We start from the raw sequence: 10,320 nt of genomic DNA on the forward strand, positions 1-10,320 counted from the left end.
GATTCAATACGGCGATAAAATCATTTGAATCTTGCGTTCAATGCTTGTTCGTGAGGTTAAAAATCTATGTCACAATTTGCATATCGAGAAAGCCGTGTTTTACGGCGAAATCGAGATATCAGTTCTTTTACTATGGATAAATATTTCCTTGTTTCATTTCCTGAAAGGCGATGCGTTTTCAGAGTCAAATTTCGATTAGGTATCACAGAAAATTTCCGTCTGAACTTCAAGCTTTGCAAATGCAGTGTAAGTTTCGACATTATCAGCGACAGATTCAAAACGTTTCCTATGAATCTGGGCGCGATCCTTATAAATTAGAGATTCCAGCGGAAAAGATGTTTCGTAAAGAAAAACAATATCTTAGAGTTTCAGCCCTGTTTCATAATTGATGTATTCGCGATTATATATCTCACTCCGTGGCGTTTTGCCAAACGGACATCTGCTTAGATTTTTAATTAGCTGGTGAAACTCGCTGCTTCGAATAACTTATCGTGGTTGAGAATCGAGTTTATAGTTTCATACACCTGCAATGCTAGTAGTCTGCTAAACAATGGCGAAATGTTGTGTCAGGCCTTGTCTTAGACCTAAAATCGAGCAGTGCTAGTTTCGGCATTGTTTGTAAATATAAGTATGAGATTTGCTCGGCAAACGAAACGTGTCAATCTTCATTGAAAACTTTACATCGTAGCATGAATTTAACATCCATAAAAATCAACAAAATGAAGAAAATAAAAAATGAGAAATTGTCTCCAAACTGAGTACTGAAGTTCCGATTCGTGGCGATTTTCCGCTCTCTAATTGGTCGGAATCGTCTCAGAAATTAATGATACTATTTATAACTTTTTTTTCGCAAGTTTGTTCGCGAAGTCGTTTTCGAACGGTTTCGCAAAGAATCAAATGATTAGTCGAGACATACTTCCTATAGGTAATATTTTCCAATACCACTACGGCATAGCAGGAAAGAAAAGTATTTCGACTTCATGAATTATACACGAGAAAGCATGCCACTTTGAACAATAAAATATTCGCCCATCTGGCTCGTAATTTATTCTACCGTGAACTGTATCCAGCGGTTCATATTTTCAAACGGCAGCTTGAAGACTCACATCCGAGCAACAAACGGAGCACTTGACTAAACAAGGCATGCATTTGGAGTGAAATCGCTCGCTCGTGAAGATCATTAATTACTCAGGGCGCTCGACACATCAAAACTCACTTCAAATCACAACTGATAGAGAGAGAGAGTGAGTCACCGGCAGCTGCTTGTTACCGACTGTGTTATTCTCCAGTGGGGATAATACGACAGCGAAGGAACTACAAGCGCGTATTTAATAGCTTGAAATGGATCTGCGAGTTGTTCATGGAACCCGTGATTCTATCGTAGGGAGCATGTTTGCGCCTCGAGTGGAAAACCGAGAAGAGCCACAGTTTGCTGATTTCCGAAGCAGGGAGGCGGACAATATGAGACGGCCAGATGTCAGGCATAAGCCGTTCATGCAGCCAGTGTACAGAACATCCAAGGACATCGACAGCAGACAGCGAATCACGCCATCAGAACGACTCAACGGAGTGATTCGGCCCGAATTCACGAGGTGAGCCAACGAGGTTATTTCAATAATATTTGATCGACAATTCCTGGGTGGATTATTGAGAAAAATATATTGTGAGTATTCTCGGTGACTTAAGGAATAATTGAATTAGAAATCGGCTTTAAAAGAAGCTCTTGTCTCCCGCAAGGTTTTACCTATGCGACATACCTCCTACAAGGGCGGTAAATACGGCAAGTTATTTACTTCAACAATAGTTCTAAACTTGGCAATTTGAATATGACAATCTCACACAATGATGAATTTCAATCGGGACATCTCTTGTTCAAATCAGTCAACTTAAATTTTACCATGTCCTTAATTTTTATGTATTATTAATATTGCCTTCATTTGTTTTGCCATGTTTGTCATCTAATTTAATGAAAATTACACATTTGTCGAGGTTACACAATTACCCCGGCGAAAATTGCACAAACTGTTCATTAAAATTTGGTTTTAAACGGAGCCCTTTTAATGCTTCAACCGGTATAGCTTGAAGCTGCACAATCTCTACTCTGCAATATACAGAGTCGGGTAATTAATTTTTAATTACAAGCAACGTTTGAATAAATGATTAGGGCTGCAGTGTAAACTGGTAATTACTTTCGCAAAAACACCACTTATTTAGCTGACTTGTTCTTTGACATGCAGAGGTGAAATCAACAGACTTGCTCCGAACGAAACATTTAAAATATCGTACACAATGACCATGAAGTGGTTTGATACGTTTAAGAAGGAGGGTTGTCAAGTGTTATTGCTTCACTTTAACAGTAAATAAATGACTCCAATTTTTTCACTGCGATGGTCACTTTACGAACAAGTCATTTAAGGTCTGAAATAGTTTGATACAAAAGTCCGTACAAAACTTCAACATCTTGAAATAGTATTTGAAAAATTCTGACAAGACAGTAAGATATCGACCTTTACTCTGACCTAAGCTAACAGGCTAGTTTTCTACGCTTGAAAGATGCCTGAATTGATTTGCTAACCAAGGCAATCAAGCGCCCGCATGATGGACAAACCATTCTCTAGACCTTTCAGCATCAGACAAGAATCGCATAAGAAAACCGTTATGTTCTTGATGTATATGTAGAAATATGTAGAAATAAAATCAATATAATCTGTGGCTGGTATCATCTGTAGCAAAAGGCAAGGGGACCTTCTACGAAAAAGGGTCTGTTTTAGCTTGTTTACATTGCAGACAATTGCATAAACTCTTTCGGAAATCACTTTTAACTGCCGGTTCGATAACTAAGTTATACATCAACAATATCTTCTCTCGGTTGATATAGCATAACTTCCTTCTAATTCAGATCAAAGACTCCATAATTTTCCGGATCAATGAAGCTCATCTTTGAAGTAAACATGTCATCTTGCTCCGTAATTTCTTATCTCGTTTTAATGATTTCTTAGAAAACTTTGAATCACTCTAAACATTCCTCCAGCAACTGCCCTTTTCTCCGATTGTAATTATAAAAGTTTTTTTTAAAAATAGTTTTTGTCGGTATTTGAGATCTGTACGTGATCGGTGAAATAGAATGTGACAAAGCTAAGCTTGCATTTATATTTTTAGCCCAAAATTCCGAGAATAGAAAGCTGACAAAAGCTTCTGTAGTCTGCGCTGGTCCTGCATTTCAACTGATATAAATCGAGTTATTGCTTGACTGGTGTTCTGTTTTCAGCTCGAGTCAGAGTTCGGTTTGAAATCTTAGAGCTGGAGTGATTTCAAGGATGACACGGCAGCTGAGTTCACGAGAGAGCAGATATGACATGTACGGATTACTCACTCAGCGGATAAATATAATCCAGTATAATGGCATAATCTGTCTTAAGAGCACAATGTTATCGCGCTTTGCAAGATGTCAATCAGGTTATTCATAACAACAACAATAACAAAAATAACAATTCAACAACAGCAAAGAAAACATAGCGACAAAAACAACATTAACATGAACACATCCTTTTCGTTCGGGGTAACAGGAGCTAATCACGTTCTAACATATTTTTTTTAATTGCGGACCTACATTATGCATTGTTTTCTTTCATGCTAACTGAAGGCGCTCTCCGTAAGAGCAAACATATGGACATATGGAGTTAAACATTAACACAGTGAATGCGGGACAAGCCATTCCTCTAGTTTCCGGCATGTATTCTTAGACCCCGTCCGTGATGCTCACGAAAACCCGAGGGCCATAAGTAAACGCTGCTGCCTACGCTGAAACTATGAAAAAAACAACTGAAAGGAAAATTTACTTCGAATTATTAATGATTTCACTGCTAGACTAACTATAGGTAATTTCTGGAAGAAAAGCTCAAAATGACATGGCTCCTTAAATAAACGGAAGCATAAGTATAACGCTAAAAGCTTAAACAGAAATACATAGTTAAAAGTTAAAAAGGACGAGAAAGTGAAAGAGCGTTTGTGTTAGCCCCAGATTGAAACCACGCTCAACCGCAGTCGCTAAATGCGAATTTCCATTAAAGCAACTTTCAATTGGGTCAAAAGTGTTCCTAGTCACTTTGTTTTTGCTTTACGTTGTTCTGTGATTGGACCAGAAAACTCGCACCACTCGCTCAACCAATCAGATGCAAAACTGACACCAATCGAAACTTGGTCATCTGCGCTTTCCCGCGCTTGCGGTAGTTTGCCTGTTTTAATTTTGAGTTCTCATTGGTTATTGATGACGCAAACCTTTGCCGCGATTGGCTCTTGTAATTACTTGGTTTTGGTTTTACGACAGGGAATTGAAAACTGCTATGTTTTAAAATGTAAGCACAAACGGAAATGATATAAAGTATATAAATTCGTACTACGAAAACATAAGGAAGTAACGCTTTTTTGAGGGGAGCTTCGCCCGAGTTCACCGCAAATAGGAAAAGAGATGAAGTAAATATAATTGGTTTCAGCCTGAAAGCGAAAAGGCGTTTCAAAAGCTCCTGTACTTTCTTATTAGGTCGAGTGTAAACCGTTTCGATGAAACAATGAGATAAAACTCTTGAAAACACGCAAAAAAAAAAAAAAAAGTGAGGAAACAAAAGTAGTCAAACCGAGTCAAGACAAACATAGGCTTCAAATATTTACAAAATTTAGTTTTTTTCAAATAGCAACCTGTGTTCACTTTATCTTAGCATTTTCCAATCCATTGGCAACTCTGTTTGTATTCAAAAACATTTATGTTCTATTTGTTCCTCTACAACAGTTCGTTTCCGACGCGGTAAGAAGAGATGCTCTGGAATACTCCGGCCACGTTCATAAAATGTTCAGTTGTCTCAGTTCAAAACTGTCCAAAAACAAAAGCGACTGAATAAAAATATTTATTTTATTTGCGGATCATGTTTCCCAAACTAAGCTCGACCACGTAAGACCTAACAATGTTTCAGTATTTCTTCAGTGATGATTCATTCCGAGCAGATCTGTAAACTCAACGCAGAAATGAGCAAACTCAAGTTCTTGTCCTACCAGTTAACAGTGTACACTTTACACCTATCGGCTTTACTTGGCTGACCAAAGAAAACTCACATATTTTTCATAAATTATTGAAGAAAAGAATGAATTTGGAGGCGCTACTTGTGAATAACCACGATAATTTTTCGTCCAGCAATTGTCGAGGCATCTCCAGGACTTTATAATTGTGTCCAGTTATAAATTGAAAATAGCAAGAAATTTGACAGACCAGATTACTTTCGGAGGAAAAACAGTTCCTAATATGGAATTGAAGCAGCTGAATTTGAGACGACCTTAAGGCTCTATGAATATTCATTGAGCCCTCGAGCAGACAGCCAAAACCATCTGCCTCAGCGGATTGCTCAAATAAACCTTTCTTGAATTGAACCGAGCGGTCTTTTAACGAAGACAATCTACAACTTCATGTTCGTGGGGGTTCGCTGTCTTCACACGTCGCCGACGACTGCTCGCCATGTTTAGCTTTCAAAACAGAATGCTTCAACAGAAGTCTGGCGGAGTTATGGACAAACGGCCGAAACCGTGCACAAGCGAGGCACTAAGGTCACTTTAACTCTCTATTTTATTAATACATGTCGTAGACAAGTAGAGGCAGCAGTTACTACTTGCTGCGACAAAGTGCGCGCGAGGGCCAAAAACACAACTTCAGCGACGCGTCGCAAGACAATCTTCGCTGATTTATCGATCAAAGTATTTTTTAGGTAGGCAATAATAACGTTTTCAATGGAAGGGCTAAACTTGCGTACGAATTGATTTTTTTTTGCCTGGATTTGTTTTACGATCCGTATGGCTTCTTATTAACATGCAATTACTTATTCAGTTACATTATGGCTCCTTTGGACATTTCCGCGAGAAACATTTAGACTTTACATCTGTCACTCTTGGAGTAAACCTCGCTACTTATAATGTTATCGGAAATATTTCCGAAAGATTCATCCTAATGCACGCTCTCCTTTGTTAAGCTCTCCAAAGCGCAGATGGGACTAGCAAAATCTCTTTAAAACTAGCAGGAACTTTTTTGTTTTGTTTTACACGCTAAACAAGTTGTAACGAGCAACTATTCAAATACAGCTGCTGTGCAACTAATGCATATGCAACAAATAAATAAAAAAAATATATATTACGCGCTACCAAAATCTACATATAAACAGGTACCAGGCATTCATAATTTGTCGCTTTGAAAAAAGGCAGTGAATTAGCAAGTAGCGAGTTAATGCAAATCAAATCAGCATCAAAGATGAGCTTTTTCATAGTGCGGCTAGAATAAATAAGGGTTTTTTTTCACCTTGAAAAGCCGAAGTAAATCATAACCATCTGACCGGAATTTACACTATACAACTTTAGAGAAACAAGGAAAGGTCTCAAAAGAAAACGGAGCATTATTTTCAAGTGCATTTTATGATAACATTTCGGTGATCTAAAAAGGTTTATTTCCGAGCTTAAAGGAAGCGACTTTAAACTTTGCTAGAACCGCTCTGATTTTGATGTTTACGGTTAAAAATTTAATATCTCCTCTAAATCGGTTCATGCATTTGTTCTCTGTACGCTTTTTTTTACGTAAAGTGCCGGCTTTTGTAGTCACTTTTTCAAAACAGTGAAATCTCAAGAAAAAAAATTGGAAATGCAAATCAAAATTAACTTTTTAAAGTTTTCCCCCAGAGGGAAAACTACATCACAGAGATTTTCTTATTGATAAATGGCAGTCTTCCCATTTTTGATATTATTGTCTTCTGGTTCAGCACTCTCAGATTCACCTTTTTTATTCTTAGTAATGATCAGCGAAAAACTTTAACGCTCTAAGATCATAGCAATAATTTGGCACTTATGTGTAAACCCGCCAAGGTCATGTTCAAAGCTTCGCCAAGATGCTTTTCAATTTGTTTTCGATTGCGTTTGCTGAAGTTTCGTAGAGTAGTCGTGGGCGATGAATTCCATCAAAGCAGCTTCTAAACAGAGATCTTCGAGAAACAACCATTTATTGAAATTATATTCGATTCAAAAGACAATTGTACTTTTTTTCTTTTTTAATTTGGCCCTTGCTGTGGTTATCCGTTTTTTCCGCCGTGATTAATTAATTAATGAAAACGCTTGTACATAATTGCTTTCTTTTTCCGAGTACATCATAAGTGTTTGTTATTTATTTTCCAAGTTATGAAACCTGTTTTGCTATTATTTTTCATCGGTGAATAACGCAGTGAGAGTTTTTATGTGTATGTTTTCATTCTCTGATCAAAAACCTAAAAAAGAAAAAAAATTTTTACAGCACTGTATTTTGACACTTTTATTTCGCGCTTATATCCGAAAATTTTCGGGAAACTGATTAAAATGCTGTATTTTGTTGGTAATGGCTTTTTGCATGAGCTGAGAAGTCCGTTTTCACAGGTAATTCCTAGTCATCCTATTTCTAAAGGAGACAGTTAAGTTTCGGAAAGCTTTAAGGGTACAAATTTAATGTTAATAATATATTCCGGTTTGGAAGAGGGCCTGAAGAAGAGTTCTATTTTGTCGTGTTTTATTTTATGAAGAGATCACAAATCATTTCATAATCATTTGATTCTTATTGCCTATTGCGTGGACGGACTCGTGCGGAAAATTGAGCGCGCGCGTGTTCTACTTTCGAAATCACTCCCGCGCGACAGCTCATAGGGTTATCTGACCGTGTGCACCAGTCTGAAACAAGTCATACTTTTCATTTTATTTTGCAGTTTAGCTGATGTCTACGAAGGGGCCCTCCGTAATGTATTAGGCATACAACTCCACCTGGCACTTGATGATCAGCAGTCGTTTGCACAGGACGCCATAAATGATCTTCTTTTCAATCGTGAGAAATCTTTACCTGGCCACCACAGGGGAATGCGACACGATCAGAACAGTTGTATAAAGAGGGGAAGCGAAAACCACCAACACAGTCTTCCAAGCGATGGAAATAAAGACATAAAAAAGATAGGCTCCTTTCAGGGGCGCACTTCTCTAAGGGACCCTCTGCGGGTTTCTGCAGGGGGCTCTGCCTTTCACGTCCCCCCAAAGAAGCCACGATTAGATGAAGATATACCTTATTCCGAAAGGGGATTTCCAATGGAACACTACGCGCTTGCCCCAAGGATGACCTTCCCACCGGACTATCCCCCGAATTCCTTCCATTCCGCGAAAGGAGCACCGGGAATGTACAACCGAAGGGTCAACGCGCCCGAAGCTGTGTCTCATGCTTATGGGACAAACGGGATTCACATCCCTTCACCCAGGGATCGTTACTCTCTGTGGTCATTCGGTCATCATCGAGATCTCTCTGCTTTATTTCCGGTGCGGTGTTCTTCTGTTGAAAGCGATCGCAGGCTTCATCGAGGAAGTTTCGAGGACGAGCAACGGAGAACTATGGACTTCGATCGCGTAAATGGATTTATGCACCAGAAAACTGCCGTGCAGGTTAAAAACGAAAAGGACTCGAGAGATGAAATCACTAAACGCGATCAAAAACCAATTTTAACCGAAAAACGAAGCCCTTTGACCTCAGATAAGGAGACAGGACTTGAACGGGATTTGGAAAGAGACAAGCTATCGCCAAATTCTTCGTCTTCACCAAAATCTAAGCAGGTTCACTCTTTATTGATTCCTCGAAGATCGAGTCCAACGCACGGAGCTGTAGATTTTCGAATAAAAACGCGCTACCGAAGCGCGCTTAGAAAACTGGAAACCAGAAGAGAAGGAAGGAAAGGAAATGGTGACGATGATAAAGAAGAGTTTCTGTTCAAGTTAGGACTCGAAAGAATCGATGCTTGAATGGGTTAAGATTCTGCTGATTGACAACTGACAAAATAAATTCGAAAAAGAAAGAAAGACGTTTTCCATGTTAATCCACTGTAAAGTGATCGACGACTTCTACAGCAAGGTGTGACGAAGCAAAATTTACCTTCGACAGGCCAAGCATCTTCTTGAACAAATACAACTCGTGACGCCATGAATTGAGTAACTTGGTAGTTCGCGCATGTGCAAAGATGAAGAAGGAGAAGATTCAGTTAAAAGTAAATAATCGTCGTCATTTTGAAATCGGTTAGAGAACGCCTCGACGGAAGCGTGTTTTTCTTTGCGTAATTTAGGGATTTTTTGCCTTTGTCGGGAGGCTTACAAAATATATATATATTTATTGTTGATACTCGAGCGAAGTACACAGCCTCTTATTGCAAAAATTCAGCTTAAATCAGTAAATCTTAAATCTAGCTTACAAATTCGTTCAAAGAGCTGAATATAATGGTCGCAGTCGTCATCACTTACAACTATGGTAGAGATTAAAACTAATTTAGCCAGGTTTTGCTTTTTCTATTTAATGTTAAAGTATTTTGCGACGTTCACTTGAAAGAATGGCCGAAATCATACTAAATTATATCAGTGATATGAAAACAAATCTTGTTGAAATGAAAATAAAGTGCAATGTTTATCAACTGCAACGCAATTGTGGTTAACGACAAAACTTGCTACAAGTTGTTCTAAACTGAGTCAAAGCTGACTTATAGATAGCTAGGCTGCCTGTAATAAAAAGATTTTTCTCCTGCTTTGGACATTCTTTGGTATCATCGACAAAAAAGTGAAAAAGATCAATCAGTTTTTGCACGGAAGGAAACCAGTGGAACGCGATCGAGCAAAGGGGGTAAAATTCCAGAGAAACTGCGGTGCCGCATCACATGGTAGGTGGTATCGGGTGGTATCACATGGTAGGTGGTATCGGGTGATATCACATGGTAGGTGGTATCGGGTGGTGTCAAAATTAAGGTAATTTGTTGTTTTCAACCGAGGTGATATTGTAATCTAACACCGTAGAGAGATCAGTAAAGTATTAGCCCTTCGTCACACGTGAACGAAGAACACGTGTTGATGCTTGCGTGTGAAAGGAGATAAAAGTTCAGCAGTGATTCCATTTTCATTTCATAGAGCTACGAACTACCTACGAAGGTATCCCAGCTAGTTCTGTTACGGTGAGATTCCAAACTTTAAAACAAACAGGCCCAATACAAATGTCTTCTATCGGAAAAATATTTACAGGCATCGAACGTGCTCCAAAGGTGGGTAAAGGAAACAAAAGATTAGTCAACTTGTGTAATGTTACGCGCAAACTGTAACTCGTTCCCAGTTCTCTTATTTTTCACTCGCGGTATTGGGATTTTGATAGAGTGGCATGGCACTATCACTCCCTCTCCTTGCCTGCAGGTCCGAAAATTCGACAGATATTGCACTTCTTTCCTGTTTTTGTTCTGCTATTTGAATAGAAAATAGAAAAAT

The 10,320-nt window shown here is 38.7% G+C and overlaps 1 protein-coding gene across 3 annotated transcripts in view; it reads left to right on the forward strand.

Moving 5' to 3' along the window:
• The window catches only part of LOC111329649 (uncharacterized), a 17,148-nt gene extending 7,552 nt beyond the window's left edge, over positions 1–9,596 (forward strand). For 2 of the 3 annotated variants that reach the window (XM_022934399.2, XM_022934409.2), the window contains exons 2-3: positions 1,385–1,592; positions 7,755–9,596. In XM_022934399.2, coding sequence (XP_022790134.1) covers positions 1,385–1,592; positions 7,755–8,826 — 1,280 coding nt within the window. In that variant the 3' untranslated portion in view covers positions 8,827–9,596. Of the gene's footprint in view, positions 1–1,384; positions 1,593–5,245; positions 5,593–7,754 lie in introns of those variants that run through there. The other variant, XM_022934418.2, reaches the window with a different exon arrangement.
• Positions 9,597–10,320: the final 724 nt, after the last annotated feature.

The sequence above is a fragment of the Stylophora pistillata genome, chromosome 8 (assembly GCF_964205215.1).
Source record: "Stylophora pistillata chromosome 8, jaStyPist1.2, whole genome shotgun sequence".
NCBI classification, from domain to species: domain Eukaryota; kingdom Metazoa; phylum Cnidaria; class Anthozoa; order Scleractinia; family Pocilloporidae; genus Stylophora; species Stylophora pistillata.